The sequence below is a fragment of the Castor canadensis genome, chromosome 2 (genome assembly GCF_047511655.1).
Source record: "Castor canadensis chromosome 2, mCasCan1.hap1v2, whole genome shotgun sequence".
NCBI lineage: Eukaryota > Metazoa > Chordata > Mammalia > Rodentia > Castoridae > Castor > Castor canadensis.
Window position 1 is genome coordinate 81,721,833 of NC_133387.1, and position 22,091 is coordinate 81,743,923.

Sequence of the window (22,091 nt, forward strand, 5' to 3'; positions counted from 1 at the left end):
CCATGGTTTTAAGAAGCCCAGGGTTTGCAAAAGATCAGGGTGGAAATCTGAGCTCAACACTTACTGTTAAGTCACTTAAGTGGTATGTCTGCGAGCATGCTACAGTGTTTGTACCCATGTGACTGCTACAGAAGAGGTCACACAGGAAGTGGCTACGAGCACTGACTCTAGAACAGTCTTGCTCATGTTCCAGGTCATATTTACTAACCATAATATGATTCTCAGAGGGAACCAAAGCGTAGATATGTTATACACCAACTTCATAAGGTAAAGTGTACTAATAACGAAGTAAAATAACCACACTCACAGATGCAAGACACACTTAGGAAGTACTCTGTGGTATGATATACCCACCACCAAATCAAAAAGTAAATCATTTTGCTGGTGGAAAGGTAGAGGACTAACTTGTACAAAATCAGACAACCAGTTTTGCTAAGACACTGGGAAACCCAAACTCTTCTCCCACCGTATCTGTCAGCAGGCTTGCTTTCTAGAAGGAAACACTATTTTTCATCCCCCACCAGATGAAGAGGAGGGGAAAGTGATGAGGGTTCAGCAGGTCACCTTGAGTTTGCTTCCTTCATCAATACAACTCATAACAATTGCCGTAACACTGCTCGTACCGGGTCCAGCAATGCCACCCTCACATCTTCCCCGTAGCGATTCCGAAGGCATGGCCCACAGAACTGTCCTCGCACTCCACCACAGCTCTGGTTCCGACACACTGTCTTGGTGTCAATGGTCTTCTGCCGACACTGATGGCATGTGTTACCCTAGGGGCAAGGCGAGAGCAGGTAAACATGGGATTCACCCAGGGATGCCATCACAGACATTACCTAGTACAGGAAGCAGCACTGCCTCTCTCCCAGAGTCAAGCAGGACTGATGCCCCGGACAAAGCATAGCCCCTCCAACAGTGAGCACCTCAGATCTAGCCAGAGTATCACCTTAGGGCACATGAGGCTGGGCAGAGAGACCAGGAGAAAACCTGAGGCAGGGGTGGCAGAGCTCACAGCAGGAACAGATGACTGAGTGATGACAAGCCCCAAGACACATCAATTTAGCTTTAGCCTGTGTTCTTCAGTATAAAATCTCCTGGCTTTACAATGTTGGCAATTCACTTAAAAATGTTTGACTACTACTTTGTTTGCCATTACCTTTCCAAAAAAGAAAGCAGAAATCACACAAAGCCTCCCCCGCCCCACATTACCACTTGGAAGAAATTTTAACCCGTATCTTGCTCGCCAGAAATTCTTATTTTCTATGGCTATCATTACACTCCCTTCAGTACACTTTTTCATTACTTAAGATATAAAACTAGCAGTAATTATAAAAATATTGCATGCCTCAGGGAGACCTCTCTCCTGCCGAGGATCACTATGCGTGTCTTTTCCCAGCTACTGTGATGCTAGACCCTACAATTTAGAGCCTGCTTCTGGGGGAGAAGACACAGGGGTGTAAGCTCTGATACAGTTTAAAAAACAAAGTAAGATTTCAAATACCAATGTCTTGGACTCCCAGTAAGCATCCCAATCATGCAAATTACTCATAAGCTATCACTTACCAGAACTTTATCATAGATTTTATCTCGAACAGTTATGGCAACATTTTCCAGGTCCTCTTCAGTGATATCCTCCACAGGGCGAAAAGAAGATATACGGCGACGGCGTCTATACTTCTGGCATTTCCCCTGAAAAATGAACAACAGTAGAACCTGGAATAAGACATGTTGCCTCATTTAAAAACAGTATAGAAATCTTAAACTCTAGAGACTAGCACCACTAACACCGACCATGTCCTTCTTCAATTTCCCTGGAACCCTTTCATCAGTGTAGACATTTACTGGGCTGTTCTGTGCCAAGCTTCCTTCTTGGGAAGGCAAAACAGCTGAAAAGGAACAGCTTAGGCTTTAGGGTTCCCTGTTATAAACTTTGTGGACACAGAAGTGGGCCACACTGCACAGCTAAGCCTTCAAAGTCCCCATTACTGAAGCCAAAGCAAGGAGGAATCCCTGTACTTTCCCACAGGCAAAACCACAAGGCTGGCTGCAGCTGCTAACAGGCCTTTATTGCTCCAGCTTGGTTTGTTTTCATAGTACTGGGATGAGGGCTTCCTGGGCAAGTGCTCTACTGAGCCATACTCTCACCCCCTCAGCTCAAGTTTGCCCATAAACTCAATGTGACCTATAGCTTAACCCAGGGATCCTCTCAGAACATGCTCTCAGGGAACCTGGTGCACAGGAACTCTCAGCTGCTGCAGGTCTCCTGAGTCAGAAACTGCACAAGTAGTACAAGGAGATGCAAGCTCCCATTTGAGGACCATAGCCTTAGACCAAGAATAATTTATGAGTCAGAAAATACCCCACTAATTGTTTTCCTTCTTCTGAAACTGTAAAACTCTTCTGCAAATTTGGTGGCTGACAAGGCAAAGTTTTCCAGAGCAAACTTTTCTGGGGGCCGGGCGCTCCGGGTGGGGTTCATACGTCGTGTGATCTGTCCCTCTGAGAAGGCCCGCCGCACTGTTTTCTTCTTCTGCAATGAAGAGCACAGACAGATGCACCTGGGGCTCCCTTAAATAAAAGCCATCTGGAGACCAGTTACTAAATTATCAGGATGGGTCTGAGTAATTAGAAGGGGTTCCACTTACGGAAGCTGAAGTTGGGGTTCGCACTGGGAAGAAATCTGGCATTGAGTTCAACTCTGCCAGTAACTGAGCAAGCTGAGAAAAAAATGAAAGAAAGGGTAAGTCAGTGTTGCCAGGCCAGATCACCCAACACCTTTCCCATGTCTTCAGTTTTCCTGCTCAAGTAGCTGGCTTGTTGTCATGTTTTTAACTTCACATGTGAAGATTTTATCTCCAGAGGCGAGAAGCTGATGTCCTCATTCACAGGAGACAACTTTGCAGCCTTTACGCAGGGACAACGTGACACAATATAGTCCTGGAATGTCCAGGAGTGTGAGGTTCACTTCCTGTCACTAACTTAACAGTGTGACCCTGAAATAAATTTTACAAACCCAAAATTTCAACATGTCAAAAACCAGAAGTTGAGCACTAGATGATTTTAGTGGTAAATCTAATCCCTAAAAATCAGTTAACTTATTACCAACAAAAATAATTTCTGCAGATATGCCCCAATGAATATCTAATAACACCAAGCAACAGGCATTAATATGCCAGAGAATTTAATTGGAATGTTTTTAGTTAGATTTATATAAATATATGGATACCGGTTAAAAAAAATCATATAGAACATAGTTTTTATTGAAAAAGATATAGATGGATAAAAATTTCCTTTAGCCAACCACGTGTGTGTGTTAAGATAAAAATCACCCAAACTACACTTTGTTTCTGTAAGTTAACTCACTAGTTCGCACAGACAGTATAATCATACATATAGTATCATCACAATATGCTTTTTAAAAAAAGGGAAAATATTAAAGACAAAATATACCAAAATGAAAAAAGCAATTGTGAGTGGTAAGATTTTAAGAAAATTCTGTCAATATGCTGAGGGCATGGCTCAAGTGGTAGAGTGCCTGCTTAAGCAAGCACAAGGACCAGAGTTCAAACCTCAATTCCACCAAAAAAAAAAAAAACCTTTTAAAAGTGAATTAAAACTGCTGAAGTTTTTAAATTCTTAGACCCTTCCCATGCCTTAAGGTGATGTCTCTACAGGATGGTGGTTCCAGGCAAAGCCACCTGCCTGCCCTGCCCACCGTAACTCTCCCTGGGCTTAGTGACCTCTTTTCTTCTTTCTGCTGGGACAGTGCAGTTGTACAGCTCCTCTCCTTCCCATTGCCACTACTGATTTACAACTGAGCCTGACACACAGCTTCAGGTCCTGCCACCTGGAAGGGGTTATAAATGGCTGTCAGAGTCTCCTTCTATTCCCACACCATAGCTGATCATATAATAACTGCTTCAGGCTCTAGGCAAGAGAAAAGGAAGCAATCCCCAGCATACATTTTCCTGACAGAAGCCAAAGCGGGAGTAACCGTGGGGGCGGGGGCGCCCTGCTGGGAGGCCTTACCACAGCCTTGTTCTCCTTGATGTTCATGGTCCTCTTCCGCAGAGCATCCGAGCTCTCCTGGCTCTCGTCCCTGGAGTCATCCTCAGACTCAGAGGCAGAATCTTCCCTTTCCTTTGCCTGTCTGCAGCTTTTGTTTCGCCCAAGAATCTGTTTACTGTCCTGTAAATGTGAGCTAGGAAACAGTAGCTCAGAGGAACTGTTTTTATCTGAAGTTTTTGTCAATTTCTTGGTGGGGAACTGAAAGGCTACTCGAAGGCCGATGCTGCTTCTTCTAGACCTGCCTCTTCTGGGGGCAGCTTTTTCTTCTTCATTCTCCTCTTCCTCACTCACCAGGGATGCTTTACCTTTGTCACTCAAATCTGACTCCACGAGCTAATAAAGAGAAAGGACACACACATTGTTTATAATAGACCTACCCCCCCAAAACAAAACAAAACAAAAAACACATGCACATACATTTAAAAAATACCCTGGGAGTTGGGAGAACACAGCTCAGTGGCACAGCATGTGTTTGGTATACGCCAGGCTCTGAGTTCAATCCCCAAGTGCCAAAAAATGAAAGAACTGCTCTGATATTATTTCAGAAGAACAGAGATAGTGTTGCTATTACTAGTTCCCACGGAACTCTCCCGTTCCCACAGAAATTTGCTGATGTATAAAAATCAAAGCACAGACAATCTACCATCAAACCATGCACCATCACACCCACTGACACACTGTTCCATCAGGGAGTCAGGCGTAAACCAAACACTGACAATGCAGGGCTCCTCCACAGTGAACAAGTAAGCTGGTACACCTGGAAGCCAAGTAAAATGAGTAACAGTCAAAGAAAGTGTGTGCCTGACAGAAGAGTTGTCTCCAGATAAAATTGGAGACAGCAATAATACACCAACACATCTGCTCTAAACAGCAGAAACAGGACTCCATGGGCAGGACAGCTGACTTCACTCCAGTGACCGACGAGCAGACAGAGGACCTGTCAGTAGGGTCAGTAGAGGAATGTCCTCCTTAGGACACAGAGTGTCTGTGGTCCAGGGGATCCCCTCCTTTTCCTGTAACCATCAAAATGGGGTGAAATTGAAGTAGACAGCTCTTCAGGTAGTTGCAGAGCACCAGCTCAGTCAGCATAAGAAGTTTTTCAAGGTACAGACTCCAACATCAAAACCTCACTTGATTTTACAAAGTGAGAATAGTTAGAACAGAAGGCAGTGACAGGATGACATCATCCAGGTGACAGTGGAGTGACCATCAAACAAGACAGCCTCCCATCAGGGCATTCCTCCTTAGGGGAGGTGAGGGTCAAAGCCAGCTCCACAGTCACATAGCAGATGGCTTCTACACAGGTGCCAGGCCACAGGTGGGTCTTTAGAAGCTGCTGAATGTGAATGGGCTTAAACTATCTTCACACCTCACCTTTATAGCAAACAGAAGGAACGTTATGTTTATTTTGTGCATAAACAGTTTTCAATTAGTAGAAAACATTTTGGGGCTTGCAAAGATCCATACAACTGTTACGTTTTTGTGTATTGACTAAAAACATGAATTTAAATTAAGAAATAAAAACGAAGTCTACATGTATTGTGGTATTTGGAATTGGAGTCCAGATCAAAGATGACATTAACGGAAAAACTGGTAAAATTGCTCAAGTCTAAAATTTAGCTAATAACAACACACTAACGCTAATTTCTCGGTTTTGACAAATGCACCACAATCAGCTAAGAGGAAACTAGGTCAAACATATAACATACAGGGACTCTCTGTACTACTCTGTAATTTTATAAATCTAAAATTATTACATTTATATTTTTTAAAAACCACAAAAGTTATGCTTTGAAGTCTCCTAGGATTCAAATACCAGTGGGTGGGAAATTGGCCTCCACATTCAGAATAAAAGGAAGAGAGAGATCCACCAACACTCTCTTTCTCTAGGACCCAAGCAGGCCCAGGGTATCTCCAGCCTACAAAGCAGGCAGCAGAGTCTGATGCCGGGAAACCCGAGTCTGCCCCACAGCCATGCTTCTGCCCAAGTAACTTCAAACCTGAGAGGATTACTTCACATACTACAAGAAAGGAAGAACTTGAAGGGTTTGTTAACTCAAGACGGACTGAAAAGATCAAAGAGGCTCAGAAAAGTCCGAGACACCTGATGGGTAAGGACAGTGACGGACACACCCCCCAAACGCCAAGGGAAGACGTGGACATTTTTCCTAAGAGAGAAATTAATCAGTAGACTGAGTGGCGATTTTCATATAATGTTAATTGGCTTCTAGGTTAAATAGAAGGAAAAGTGAAATCTTGTCATGTGTGAAATGACTTTTCACGAGTAAAACTACTATTCAGAAACAGGACTGAAAACATTGCAACCCACAGCCTTCGGCGTTTATAATTACCGTGACTTCTGGGTTACTGTTTATGTTCAGCTCACTCTGGGTAAATCCTTCAAAGTCTTCAGAATCTGAGTCAGTGTCCTCTATAAAAATTCTTCTTAGCTCTTCTGTAAAGTATTTGGAATGGAGATGCACATCCTGCTAAATGAAAAACACAGATTTAAGCTAGGTATGGTGACGCAGCACTTGAGAGGCTGACACAGGAGGATCGTGAATTTGAGGCCAGCCTAGGCTACATAACTAACACCTTGTCTCAAAACAAGAACAAAAGCCAGCAACCACACATTTATCATAGAAGCAGGAAACAGAATAGAGGTTAAGAGAGGAAGGAGAAAATGAAAAATTATCGTTTAATGGATACGAGTTTTTGTCACAGATAATGAAAATATTCTAGAGGTGGACAGTGGTGAGGGCAGCAAGACATGGTGAATATGTGTACTACCACCAAACTATGCACTTGAAATGGTTGAAATGGCGAGTTCTGAATTATGTATACTTTACCACAATAAAGAAGCATGACACACACACGTACGCACATTTTCTAAGGCTTACAGAAACAAAAGCCTACAAACTGGATAATTTCAAAAACCAAAGTGCTACCACCTCAAGTACCTTTGGTGTGCCTGGTGAATGCTGATGGAATTCAGCATCTCCTGCCAAAAAAGCAAACACGTGGAAAGCAAATGTGAGGAGGAAGCTAGTTGTCTCCCACAGCCTGGCTTTCCTCCCTACTGCCACCCAGAGCCGCTCCTGCCTGTGGTAAGCACACTTTTTGCACACAGCAGGTGTTTCTGGAGGAAAGGGCTGGAAAACCTGGACTTACTCCATTACCAGTAACTATGGGGACTGACAGAAAGCTGCCATCCTCCTTACCCCCAGGAGGCAAGAAGTAAGCAACCATCAGTGTAGAGCACATGAGCAGAGGGAAAGATGTTATATGGCTAACTCTTAACCAACCACCTGAGCATGGCTGAAGCAGTAGCATCCCAAGTTTGAGGTCAACTCAAAAACAAAATCCAACAAAGGCTGGGGATGTGGCTCAAGTGACAGAGTAATTGCATAGTATGCATGAGGCCACAGGCTCGGTCCCCAGTAAAACACACAAAGACACTGTCTGATAATGACATTTTCTTTTGAAGTATTATGAAGAAAGAAATCCAACTGTCTTAATCATGTGTGTGAAAGAAGAGAGAGAAAAAAACTTGTAAGCCCAAAGGGAGACCCCCCAAGGACAACCTTTCTTCTTAGGCCACAAGCCTTCATCAGAGCTGAAAACTGTGTCCCAAGTATCCCTGAAATCTCATCCTCCTCCCCTTGATGTAGCAATGACCCTTCCTAACACCACATTTGTTTGAGGTTCTCTCTCTTTCCTGCCTTTCCCTGACTTTAATTATATACTTCTTCAAACCCATGTATCTTTGGAAAAAAAAAAGACGAGTAGAAAAACTTACAGGGGGATAGAGAAAGAAATGCCTACATTTAGCATTCTTTAAGCTTAAAAATGACTCCTATGAATTACTTTAGGTAATTGGAAAGAGTTTACACAGAGCTAAATTACTTTGTTCCTTTGTTGATAGCTGTGGTGCAGCTGCTTGAAAAAAAAATAATACACACAAAAGGGAAGTTTCTTAAAGCGAAGTTCAAGTTGTGTTTAAGGGAGACCAGAGTCAGCTACACGTACTGTGCACAAGTTCAGCTCTCTCAGCTGGTTAAAATGGCTCACAAACGCGTGGGGTCAGGCAAGCAGCAGAGCAGGGCTCACTGTTAAGAATGAATGAATGGAACCCAGCTGGCTGCTAAGAAAACCCACCAGGCACCTGAGTGCAGGACACCAGTGCTCGGGGCCTTCAGCCAGCCCCTGCCAGCTGTTGCAGGGCAATGATGTCTGTGTGTAAATTTCACTAAACAGCCAAAGCTCCTGCCTCCAGCCTGAAGAGAACAGGTCAAGTTTTGGAGCAGCAAGTTCCAACCTTCCAATCCATCTGGTGTTTTCTAACCTTTGTGTTAGCCTCATGGGGCAGCAGGAAGCCTAGGAACACTGGTCTTTGGTAACCTGTCCTGATGGGATAAAACGACGTAGCTGCAACCCTCCACTGAGGCCTATGCTCACATTTTCCTTAGTCCAAAGGGTCAAAGGCTGCTCTCCACGTCCCCACTGCACACAGTCCCACTGCATTCTTGGTTCAAGCTCACACGGCTCTGCTCTCTGGAACCTGTTCCTGACCCTTCCCAAGTAGGCACAAAACTTGGGCCTCGATTGTCTGTATCTACCCTGATCAGGGCTATAAGCAAATCACAGATGGGAAGATGAGGCACCAGAGGTGGTTAAGTTTTTTTTATTCTGAAGCTCATGTGACATAAAGAAACAGACAGGAAAGAAATGGCCTGCTGAACCATCAGACACTTCAACTGTTCCCAACAAACACCCAGCAGTGCCCCTTCTGTTCAGTTACATGGGAGGCTGGGTGCATCAGAGGACCCAGAGGACGACATGAGAATGAAGCTAGAAAGCAGCCTTCAAGTATAAGATCCCCTGCTCAAGGAACTCCTAACCTAGTAGAGAATCCAGACAGCCCCACGAGTCCCCATGGTGAGGTCGGGGTTACACAATAGCGCACAGAGCTAAAGAAGATCCAGTGAGACTTCACAGAAGGAACAGCATCCCAACTGGACAAACCAGGAGCGTCTGGAAATGGTGAGAGAGCAGAGCAGGATGCACAGCGTGGACCAGTGAACAGAGTGGCTGAGGTGAAGGAATCAACCCAGTGTCTGTACTGTACAGAACGGCAGAGAGGAGAGAGCGCCAGGAAGCCAGAGGCTGAGAGGTGGTGTCCTGAGTTTGGAGCATCCATGCTGGGCACTTCCCCGCTGTGGAGCCATGGGCAATTCTCTTCACCTCCCAGAGCTTCAGTTGCATCCCCTATAAATGTGGACAGTGACAGCACCTCCATCTGCCAGGGAAGTCCACAGAGCACATACTACCTGGCACACTGTCCCAGACAACTAAAACTTGCTGGGGTCAGACTAAAGGGCTGGACAGGACAGAAGTAACCATGTAAGTAGTTACCACTGCAGCAAAACAACAGGTCTTTCTCTCAACACCCAGAGTCTGCCAGGGCCTACACTGGGCACTTCACAGGTGTCCTGTACTACTCAGAACACCCCTCAGGTGGATCCCACCGGCTCTGCTCTCCTGCTTTGCCTGACCGTGCTCAGATAGAGACTGGTAATTTCTGAGTAAGAGAGAAGGTGTGATCAGAGTTTCAGTCCTGCAATAGTTCCCATTAGGAAGGGACAAGCATTCTAGTAAAAGCTGAGAGCTAGGGCAGCTACAGAGGGGAGAAAACAAGTGACAGATGTGCAGAACATGGCAGGAGTCCTGTCAACTCCTGGATGGGAGTCAGGGAGACAGAAGGAGGAGGTTGCTATTGTAGTTAAGAGCAACAGATGGAGATAAAGATGGGGAAATGGGGAAGACAGACAAGCAGAAGAGGGAAAATAGTGAGTGTCAGAGGCCCCTTGAGCAACCAGTCCAACTTGAGACTTAGGAATATACTGGCAGCCAGGTATGGTGGCACATACCTATTATCCTCGGATAATAGGCTAATAATAATAATACCTATTATCCTCGGGAGGCTAAGGCAGGAGGATCAAGGGAGGAGAAGGGAGGAGAAGGGAGGAGAAGGGAGGAGGGAAGAAGAGAGAAGAGGGGAACGAAGGGGAGGGGAGAAGGGAAGAGACAAAAGAAGAGAAAAGAAATACAGGTGAGGCTGGAGAGAGAAGCCAAGCTGCACCTGAAGGGCATGCATGGTACCAGCTGAGAGCCAACAATCAAGATCACTAACACAAGTATCTAAGGTCAAAATCTTAGAGAACACCCACACTCAGGGACATGAAGAAGAAGAGGTGTGTAATAGAAAGGAGGAAGCTGGAGCAGTGGGCGGAAGAGAAGTTGGTGGGGTCAAATGCAGTGAAAACATCAAATAAGACAAGGACCACAGAGACTGGAGAGGCCTGGGGTCTCAGAAAGCAATGCTCCCAAGAAGCACAGAAGACACAAAGTCATTTGAGTAAATAAGCAGGCGCTCATGCACATGTAATAACTGCTTCGCTTCCTGGATCTGCCAGTTGGAGCAAGGTGGGTTTTATTTACAGTCTTTTAGGAGAGGCCATGATGGAGGGAGAACAAGGAGTTCTGAGTGTCACAATGAACTTGGAAGAAAATGCCACTAAAGGCTGGATATTCTGATTAGCCGATTGCTAAGGCACAATATAAACCTCCAGGAATCTAACTTTCAGAGAACTGTACCTTATGTTGCTACCGATCAAAATAATTAAAGAAAGAATAATGTCTCCCCAGCAGTTCCAAGAGTGAGGTACAGATAGAACCTCGCCACAGGACCGCAGCGAGGCAATTGTCTCATAGTAACCATACATTCTCTGCGCCTCTTTGCATCAGGCAGTGTGGGTACACGAAGTGGAGCTGGCCCTCCTCTGACGTTGTGTGGGAGGACTGAATACAGTCTCGCCACAGGTAACAGCCCAGAGTAGCAAAGAAAATGGATTTGATCATGTGAGGTCCCTTTATTAAAATACGTATATATATACCTATTGTACATGGGCAGGATTAAAACAGCAAACATGTGCAGAGTACTCGCACCACTTTCTTAAAACATGAGGCATAATGCTTTTAAAATATAGTGTTCAACAACTAAACTAATACCACCAATCTGAAATAAAACAACACCCAAACCAAGATGCAGGCTTCCAGATGGACACACCTGCCTGGGCAGGATGCAGTCCTACCTGTTTCCCCAATTCCAGCGAGTCAAAACTGTCGCAGCTTTCCTCAGATGAGAGGGTTTCCATGGGAACATCATCCTGGAAACCCATAAACTCTTCATCATCGCTGGGGGCGTTGAAGATGTCAGCCACTTCTTTAGGGATCTGTTTTGGATTCAAAGAGGATAAAACCCAGGCCATGGGAATCACTTAGGTAAATTCTCTAGAAGGAAGCAGCGATTATCACTTTATCATAGTTGCCCAGAAGGCCTCCTTAACTCTGGCCAAAAAAAAGTGAATTGGAAGAACAATTCTGGATATACACCCTACTTCATAGAGAATGTCAAGGGTCAAGGTCATACCTAGATAAAGCCATTTTTGATCATTTGGGGGAAATAAGCCACCATTTTCTGAAAAACCACTGATCTCTTTTTTCTGACAGTGGATTCATCCTTAAATGTCATTCATGTAAAGATTCCATCAAAGGTTATCAAGATCAGTCATTCTCATTCTCTCTCTCTAGAGATGAACAGTGTTCAGTCTACTTCAGTTTATTCCTTTCCTAATAAACTTTACTATCACTTTCACTACAAAAAAAGATGTTATTAAGCTCTTCTTAATTTTCAGTCTTCTGTTGTCATATGTTGATTCATAGACAGGAAAGTTCATACATAAGAACAAGAGGCTTTTCCCTCTTCCCTATACTTTAAATCAATTGAGTAGTTGTGGAACTGATTCTAAGAGAATTTAAGCGCCATTAGGGGCAATTACTCCCACAGAGAATGTTGTCAACACATTTAATCTAGCAAATATGTATCTGCTGGGAATTCATTTTTTGTATGTTGATTACATATAAAAGGTTAAAAAAAAAAGGTGTGTACAGAAACTCAATCCTGTAACTTCAGCTACTGGGAAGACAGAGAGAATCAATTCAAAGCCAGTTTGAGCAAAAAATTAGCAAAATCCCCAACTCAACAAAAAAAAAGTTGGGCATTGTGGTACCTACCCTTGTGATCCCAGCAAAACAGGAGGCCATAGTTAGAAGGACTGTGGTCCACAGCCCGCCTGAGGTAAAAATGCAAGACCCTACCTGCAAAATAACTAATGCAAACACACACACACACACACACACACACACACACACACACACACACATGGGATGTGACCCAAGTGCTAGAGCATCTACCTGGTGCAAAGCCCTGAGTTTAAACCCCATATTACAATCAATCAATAAACAAACAAAACACAGAAACGCCTGTAGAGTCTTTACCTAGAACCATTCTATGTTTCCGCATTTGCTTTCTCTATTTCAAGAAAAATGCATAAGCAGTTGATAATATTTGACTATTTTTGCCCTTAGAAAACAGTTTAACATGAGCCAACTTAATCTATGTGTACCCACACACAGTTTAATTTACAGACATACTAATTCGCCTTAAAATGATCCAGCATACATCTTTCTAGGATAAGAACATGCTCGTGGAATAGTTAACATTAATTCAGTATTATCATTAACTACAGTCATTTAATTTTAATGTCTGCAGATGTCCCCACATTGTCTTTTTATAACTTTCAGGAGGCAAGTGGAATCCACTCAAGCAAGCTCTATGCACTGTTTGGATTGTTTTTATGACACTTTTGGTTGTTTTTCCCAACACTAACTTTTACGTAACCTGAGATACCTGCCTTGTAGAATGTTATGTGTTCTGAGGGTATCTGATTGTTTCGGCAAGATTAGATTCAGATTAAAGATATTTGGCAACAAAGTACTTCTTAATACCCTGCACAGAGGCACAAAATGCCAGGTTATCCACTATTAATCAGTAGTGTTTTTCAAAGTCTAATTATAATTCCTTCCAAGTATATTCCTTGTTTTTACTACAATCACTAACACATATGAATTGTACAAATTAGTGAGCTTCACTGTGACATTTCTACACACTCACATATCGTGCTTTAAATGTGACCAGCAAGCACAGTCAAGAGGAGCTTGAATAAGAGGAGCAGTGTAATACACACCCATGCTGTCTGTGCAGCAGTTATCCATCTGCCTGTGGCAAATCCTGCTTCCTCTGCATCCCTAACCATTCAACTTCCTGCCCAAATTATGTACTGAAACCACCTAAAAGCTCAGAAAAGGCAGGCCCAGAGAGCTCGTGGACACTGAACATGTGGAGGCTCACCCACAAGTGGGGAGGTGGTGCGTCCCAGCTGGGGTGCCGGGACAGAGCTGCTACGCTGGTCACCTTCCCAGACCTCACCCTGTGCACCTCCCATCTGACTCTTCACTTGTATCCTTTAACTTGCACTTTCTAATAAACCAGTAAACAGAAGTAGTTCTTCTCCGAGCTGTTGAGCAGCTCTAGAAAATGTATTGAACCAAGCAGGGGGTGTGGGACTGGTAGCCCAGTGGTCAGAAGGTCTAGCCTGCCTTTGAGGTGAGGGCGCCCGGCAGGAATCCACTGCAGAACTGCTTGCTGGCTTGCTGATGGGGAGAAATCCTGGGTCAGCAGAAGTGATCTACATTATGAATGCACAGGAGAAAGCGAATTTGCTGAATACATTCATACATTGCTTCAAGGCTTTCGGGATGGGCAGAGCAAGGATGTGTTAAAAACCATAAACCTCAAATTCATAGCAAAGCCCTGAAATCAAATCCAACATGGCAGGATTCTTCCTTGTCTCTCCCAATCCCACAATGGAACTGCCCCTCCCACACGATGGAAACACTCACCTCCAATATTTCTAGTAACTCATCCATGTGCCCTCAAAATAGTATCAAACCTACACCATTAATGTACTACCAACAGCAACAATAAAGTCAATTTTTCTTCCCAGTTCTTTCTGTCCTTGGCACACAGTCCCACCACATCCTAGATCTTTTCCAGAGATGACCAGTAACTGTCCTTAGGTTGCAAAAGAGCTTTTCATGTGCTTCCCATTCCGTCACACAGTACAGGAAGAAGTTACACCCTCAAGGGTTGAGGTTTAGTAAAGTCTAGTGTGGTATTTTCTTTTAAAATTGAACAGATGGCGGTAAGTAACGCAATGACTATTGGTACAGCTTGTTTGTTGCCACCACCTGGATCCCAGCTAAAGGCCAGGAGTGTTCCCACCTCTGCCTTTGTACAATCAGTGCAAGTATCAACCCATCGAAAAGGTAAATAGTGTCTTACTATCATTATAACAATAAACTTGCTCTCCTAGACCACTATGAGGGTCTCAGGATCCCCCAGAGTACACTTGGCTGTGCTGGCACAGACAAACGTACATACTCAAAACTTTACTTGCATTCTTTCACCAGGACAAATGGGCACAACACTTACACCTAACTCAGGCATGAGTTCTGGGGGGGAAATTACAACTTTTCACCAGGTGGTACCTTCAGCAGTGTTTGCCACCAAATACTCTTTCCAAAGAGACCGTCTGCCATTGTTTAGCCATCAAACTCATACTCCAAAAGAACACCTGTGCTGAAGAAAAACTGAAGATGCTTAGCAAGTGTAGTATGTTACAGTCACCAAGAATGGTCTCTGAAGTGGCAGAGAAAAGGGTTGTGCGTCAAGTTCAGCCTCCTCTGTTTTGACTTCTCACCATTTCATAAGTCAAAAGGATCTGCTGCCCAGAAGCTTTTTTTTTTTTTTTTTAACATAAATGGTTACAGGAGTAGTCTAGCGGCTTATGGATTTCAAGGAAGTACACACAGGAAACAGGCAGGCTTGCACATAGGAGAATAAATTGCTTCTAGAGAGAAAGGCATTAGCCCCTGTGCCCTGTGTGTGTCTAATTCCTCCTTTGTATCTCTGCCTTCTGCACCAACTCCATCAGGGGCTGTGACTACTAAGGAGAAACAAAGGGGAAGAGCACACTTTTGAATACACACCATGCAGTCTTGAGGCAAATACATGGATTCTTGCTGCCAAACTTCAAAAGGTGTTAAGAATTTCAGATCATTGCAAGTCCCAGGATTTACAAAAAAATCTCTGTAAAATATTCCAGTGTCCTTAATGTGCTGAACCCTTTAACAGACAAAATAAAAGAGATAAGACTCAGATAACAGGGATCTGATAAAAAAAAAATGAACTCTTCTAACAGTAATGCGTCAACATATTAGACCCCAGATCAATCATCTTCCTATGCTGTCAGCAGCGATCCAGTAAGGAGCTAGCTGTGCAATCTATACCAGGTGTGTAGTTTTTCAAAGTTTTTGCTTCATTTGATTACAACAATGCCACACTCCTAAGACACACCAAAAAGAAAATTAAAGCAAATAACTGAAAAGAATCAAAGTCAAACAAATTCACAACCAGTGGACATTTACATTAGTCAAACTGCCACAGATTTAGGTAAATGCAATCTAGTTAACCAAAATGAAATTAAGAAAACTCCCTCTTGAACTGTTTCATTAGTCATGATTACCCCTAAAAACTCCACAGCCGTTTCTGTCATTCCTGATATCCATGTATACCGTTTATATTTGTTCACTCTGCCCTTGCTGAGATTAACAAAGCGAATATCATCAGAGGTCAAGTAGAGACCAGGATTCAATTCCAAGAAGGACATGGTACAAGGGTAGACTCCTCGAGCACCTACAAAGGCCTCACTTACAGCAGGACATCAGTAAATCCTTGCCGACAGCATGTCACCTATGTGACTTTGAGGTCTTTCTCCTGGGAAAGGTGTACTGGGTTCAAAGGTACACTCTGACACATCTGGCACAAGAAGAATTAAGTGTTCTAGACTGCAAGGTCCTCCACCTTGCATTCACAGCTCCTCCTTTGGAAGGAACTGTCCATTTCACCTACACACTATATAAAGCCCCTGAGAGCTCATCTCTGGAAGAGAGAATGCAAACTCTGTGGGCTTTGGAGTCAAGCAGGCAGGGAACTTGGGCAGCAGGTCAGTATAGACCACACGGACGGTGCTGCCTGGAGCAGGTAGCCACCGCTCCACTCCAGCCAACAGGAGCCAGGAACGGGAGATCCATTATGCCTAACCTGCGACATCCCTTGGGAAGCCAGGAATCTGAGTCATGGAGGGAAAGACCAAGCATCTGCGGGATGATCTCACGCTTGTTCAGAGAAAGCACACAACAGAACTCACAATGATTTACAAAACCCCAAGGAAACTGTAAGTGCCAGAATTTCAGATATGGCTAGCAGTATACCTACCAGTGCCTGATAGCAGGCCTATGGACAGCAAAGTGTTAAGTATGCATTATACACATACTGTAACATATTATTCAGCCTTAAAAAGTAAGGAAATTCTGACATATTTTGCGATATATGCAAACCTTGAAGACATTAGGCTAAGTGACAAAACAACAAACCTGGTGATCCCCCACAGATAAGATTGAGTGGACACAAAAGCTGAATGGATACAGTTCCAGCTGCAGAGATGGAAAGGGTTCCGGAGATTGTTCATAAACCAGTGTAACTTGACACTACTGAACTGCACGCTTAGACAAGGCTAAGATGGCAAATTTTGTTACAAGTATTTATACCATGATTTTTAAAAATTCAACTGCTGTCAATCTGACCACTGTCAGCCCAAAAGATTCAATTTAAAAAATTAAAAACTAATCAGCTACAAAAGGATGCCTCGTTTGTTCTCATTCTCTCTCTAGAGATGGCCTGCTTTCAGTCTACTGAAAGTGAATAAATGTATTTCTTTCCTAATAAGCTTCACAATCACTTCCACTACAAAAAAAACTTGCCTCAAACTATCAACTGGCTGCCAATCAAGAATTTACCTCTGAAAATAAACTAATGTGAAGCACCATTCATTTAATTTTTATATTGTTAAATTAAGTGTGATTTTTTTTTTAAACTGAAGTTTTTCTGTATCTTATTCTAAATGTATCCTTTCTGGATTAAAAAATATCTCCTCCCAGCCAGGAAGAACATATTTTCTATTAATTTTTGAAGAAAAAAATTGATTCTCTTTTAGAGTGAATTGATTCAAGTACTGGTGTTGATAAAGCTTCAGGAAATGCTTTTCACTCTGGGAATCTTAACTATACATTTTCCCTGGAAACAGCTCGGTTTTAAGCCCTAAGGGGCGGTGCAGGGCTGTAGGGGCTGTGGCATTTGCAGAGTGTACTGTCCTGTATCTATGAAAGGAGACCTTGTTCACAGAGGAGAGCACTGCTCCAGCTTTCCCCTTTAACCCACCACAAAGGGAAGTCTTATGCCACTCTGCATCATAAACACAACCATTTCTTTACATCTTCTACAAATAAATTAGTTGTAAGAAATGTACGTATCTTTTACTATTTACAAGAACTAGCTCAGAAATGAACCACAGACCTGAGTATAAAACCTAAAATAACACAGCCAGGCTTGGTGATAAGTACCTCTAGTCCCAGCTACTACTGAAGAGGCTAAGGCAGGAGGTTCATTTGAGCCCAAAACTCCAAAGTCAGCCCGTGCAACATTGAGACCTCATCTGGAAAGGAAAGGCAGGGCAAGGCAGGACCTAAAACTAAAACTTCTAGGAGAAAATTCTGTGATCTTGAGTAAAGGCAAAGAACTCAAGATCGTGTCAAAAGCACAATGCTGATTTTAAAAATTTACAAATTATAGCAGCACTTCTCTTCAAAAATAAGAAAATGAAAAAAGAAAAGAAATGAGAAAATGAAAAGAAACACCACAGAGAAAATATCTGCAAATCATTTATCTAATAATGAACCTATTCCCAGAATACGTAAGGAACTCTCAAAACTTCATTAAGAAAACAAATAACTCAAATACAAATTAGACGCAGGGTTTGAGTAGGTAGATACTGCACCAGATGACTGAGGAGCACATGGAAATGTACTCACAGTCACCAAGGAAATGCAAAGTAAAACTACAGTGAGATATAACTTTATACCTATCAGAACTTAGCTTTAAAGCTATGACAATACCCAGGTTGACAAGAATGTGAAGCGACCAGCATTCACACATTGCTGGTTGAAAGGCAAAATGATACAGTCACTTTGGAAAATAATCTGGCAGCTTCTTATAAAGTTACGCAATTCCATACCCACAGTATACCTAAGTGCAAACAAAATTGTATATAGTCATTTTATTCCAAAACCAAGAAATAATACAAATCAACTGGAGAATGGATAGGCACAAGGGGTATTATGCATATCAAAAGAACACTGTCCAGCAATAAAAATAATTAATTACTGACATACAACACGGGTAAATCTCAAATACATTATACCAAGTAAAAAAGGCCACATACTGTATGATTCCACTTATGCGACATTTTAGGAAAGGCAAAAACTAGAGACAAAACAGATTGGTGATTGACTGGGGTTAGAAGTGGGGAGCTGACTACAAGAGGCAACAGAGTATTTTGGAGGGTGATAAAATCAACTGAGGCGGTGATTACACACCTGTAGGCAATGTGCCAAAACTTATAGGGACTAAACACTAAAAGGGGTGAATTTTACTGTATTAAGTCTTAAGAAAAGCATGCAGAAACAGCTTTTCTGTTTCCACACATATAAATACAATGCAATAAAGGACATGCCACAAATCAATGGAAGGAACAGGTGTGGCCAAGGAAGGCTGCTGGCACAACTGGAAGAGGAGGAGGAGAAATGAGTCAATTTTGCTTCTGTCCTGACACTTTAAATCAGATGGTCAGAGTCAATGGTGAACTAGACAGGAGAAGACAGCTGATGTGATATGCATCAGACCGTGAATGGGAAGGACTTTAAGAATCAATGTAATGGAAAAGCTTGTATCATTGACCCCATAACAATTTAAAGCTTCTTACTTTCAAAACAAAACTTTTTAAAAAGAAAGGAAAAATAAAAAAGTTTGGGTAAAAATCTGCCAAAAATAGGACAAATCATCAACATTACTAAAAGTTCATACAAAATGAAATACACTCTGAGTCACACAGATAAAACAGAAACACAAGGAGAACTCACACAGTAGACAACACAAAAGAGACTATAAACATATTTTGAGTCTTCAACCAACCTAGTAACCAAAGGAATGGGCAGTAACACAAGTACCTCAGGAACTTATTGTCTCCATTTTTAAGGACGTGCTTCATGATCAGAAAGGTGTGACAGGAAAAACTCCACTACCCAACTGGTAGGAAGACAAATGGGCCCAAAGTTTCAGAAAAGAAATTTGGTGTTATATATCCCTATCAGTCACCTTTTGCATTACTACACCAAAATAGTTTCGGAGGCTGAAAGTCCAAAGAACATAGGCTCTGGCTCTGGCAAGGGGACCATGGTGGATGGCAGGCGGCAACGCAAAAGCCTGCGTCAGGTAAGCAGTCACACCAAGGCAGAGGTGCACGTGTGTGGAAGAGCTTACACTGCCAAACAAAAACTCAGAGAGAGATTGGGGTTCCACAGTTCTTTTGGAGAACACACTCCCAATGACTTAAGGATTATCCACCAGCCTCACCAGCCAAACATTCTACCACCTCCCAACAGGGCCACCTAGCAGACGGAGTTGTTTCATCTTGGGGAACGTGCAATTAAATCATATCCAAGTCACAGAAACATCCAAAATAGAATATGTTATTATTTTAAAGTATATAGATTGAGATTTCAAGATTGCCAGGAAAATTTGGTTGAACTCAAGAGTGATGGAGTATGTGAACTACTATTCACAGGAGAATCAAAATCCAGAGTCATCAGACTGTGAGGATATCTCATCCATCAGTTCAAAAATCTTCCCTCGTCTGAAAGGTGGACAAACGAGTCTTGTTTTACTCAAAGGCACACACAGCTTGTTAATGTCCCTTCACACAGTTTGTAATGTTCCCAATCTGCTGAACAAAATAATTATCTGTCTTTTCAATAACATAACTACATGTCAGTTAGTATTTGGTACTTAACATCAATTAGAAATTTTAGGCCAAATATAGCATCAAAGGACACTATCAAGAAAGTGAAAGGAAAATCTACAGAAAGAGAGAAATACTTGCAAATCACATACCTGATAAGGATCTACTATTTAGAATATATAAAGATCCCTTACAACTTAACAACCCAATCAAGAAATGGTTGAAGAATGAGAACAGGCCTTTCTCCAAAGAAGATACACAAATGACCAAAAAGCACATGCGAAGACACTCAACTCATTATTCATTAGGGAAATGCAAATCAAGAACACCATGTGATGGACACATTTTAGGATGATGTTCATCAAGAACAAGAGAAAGAAAAAAACAAGTTTTGATGAAGATGCAGAGAAATTAGAACCCTTGCATGTTGCTGGTGGGACAGTACAATGGTTCAACAGCCGGATGGTTCCTCAAGAAAGTCAAACACAGAATTACCTTACGACCCAGCGACTATACTGAAGCAAATAATCAAAAGAACTGAAAAAAGGTACTCAGACATGAACCCGCATGTCTGTGGCATCACTAGTCACAAGAGCTCAAAGGTGGAAACAACCCAACTATCCACCATGGACGAATGGCTGGCCAAATTATAGTATGTACGTATGATTCTGCCACACAAAGGGATGAAGTGCTGATCCATCATGCCGGTAAACCTGCACAACATTATACAAGAAGCCAGACATCTGATTCCATTTATATGAAAAGGCAAATCCATGGATACCAAAAGCAGATTAGTGGCTGTCTGGAGCTGGAGGAATGAGGAATGGGCAATAATTACCAGATAAGTATGAGATTTCCTTTAAGGATGATAAAATGCTTTGGAACTAGATAAAAGGTGGTGGATTCACATTATAAATGTGCTAAAATGTCACTTAATTCTTAACTTTCAAATGGTTAATTTGAGGCAAGTCTGTAGCTCAGTGGTAGAGCGCTTGCCTAGCATGTGCAAGGCCCTGGGTTTAACCACCAGCACAGGGAGGAAAAAAAACAAACCACCAACTTCCATGAAATGGTTATGCTATATGAATTTGACCTCAAAAAAATTCTAACTCTCGACTCATGGTAATTTCAAGTCTTAATCTCTATCCTACTATAAAATTGCTTATAATGAATGAGAAAGTAGACAAATGATTTACGAAGCACTGTGAATCACAAGCAGAACACAGCTCTTGACCAGGCTGTCAACTGGTCTGTTTTAGCACTGAGCACAAGGCTGGGCATGTGATGAAAATGCTCCATGAACTCCCCCTAACCAGTCTCCCTGCTTCCCAGAGCACCCTCTACAGGCCTGTCTTCACATAGCAACCGAGCCTTCTAAATGATAACCCCACAGGCTACCATCACACTAGAGTCAACCCCTACACTCCCTCCATCCCCCCCAGCTTTGGGTCCTCTTCCTTTCCACTCACTGCCTGCTCCATGCCCTCCAACCAAAACAGTCCCCTTGCTACTGCATGAAGGGACCAAGCACATTCCTGCCTCAGGGTCTCTGCCTGCACCACAGATGAACAAAATGGTCTTCCCACTTTCTGGTCTCTACTGAAATGGCTCCTCCTCAGGAAGACCTGCCCCTACCAAGGTACATGGAGGACAGACACTTTTTCTAGCTCTTTTCCCTGCTGCTTCTCTTCATTTATTATCACCTGACAGCAGATAAACCTTTAAATGTTACCCATTTATTGGTTGCCCCTCCCAGTAAAATTAAGCCATGAGGTCAGGAACTTCAGTCTGTTCTCTGTACTCCCAGGGACAAAAGCCATGGCTGACTAAAGGAAGAACTCAAACACTTACTGAATGAGTGAGATGAATGGCGAAAAATGTCACACACAGGTAATAATATAATGGGAAATAAAACTGTAAAGATGTAAGAATTTAAAAGTCTGTTTCTGGATAGTGAGATCAGGAAAATGTTAACAGAGAATAGTAAACTGCATTTTAATGTCAGATTACCTCGTTTCCAATCATGGCTCCACCCAGAAACTGAGTGACCGTGGCCAGATTTCCTTACTTGCAAATGCAGAGAAC

General features: G+C 42.7%; 1 protein-coding gene across 3 annotated transcripts in view; it reads right to left on the minus strand.

Moving 5' to 3' along the window:
- The window catches only part of Cdca7l (cell division cycle associated 7 like), a 34,779-nt gene that overhangs the window by 1,896 nt on the left and 10,792 nt on the right, over window positions 1–22,091 (minus strand). The window contains exons 2-9 of one of the 3 annotated variants that reach the window (XM_074065139.1): window positions 15,082–15,217; window positions 11,223–11,363; window positions 6,420–6,557; window positions 4,030–4,401; window positions 2,646–2,717; window positions 2,360–2,530; window positions 1,564–1,689; window positions 624–773 (exon numbers count right to left, since the gene is read on the minus strand). In XM_074065139.1, the coding sequence (XP_073921240.1) occupies window positions 624–773; window positions 1,564–1,689; window positions 2,360–2,530; window positions 2,646–2,717; window positions 4,030–4,401; window positions 6,420–6,557; window positions 11,223–11,363; window positions 15,082–15,105 (1,194 nt within the window). In that variant the 5' untranslated portion in view covers window positions 15,106–15,217. The remainder of the gene's footprint in view (window positions 1–623; window positions 774–1,563; window positions 1,690–2,359; window positions 2,531–2,645; window positions 2,718–4,029; window positions 4,402–6,419; window positions 6,558–11,222; window positions 11,364–15,081; window positions 15,218–22,091) is intronic. The other 2 variants (XM_020186836.2, XM_020186834.2) reach the window with 2 other exon arrangements.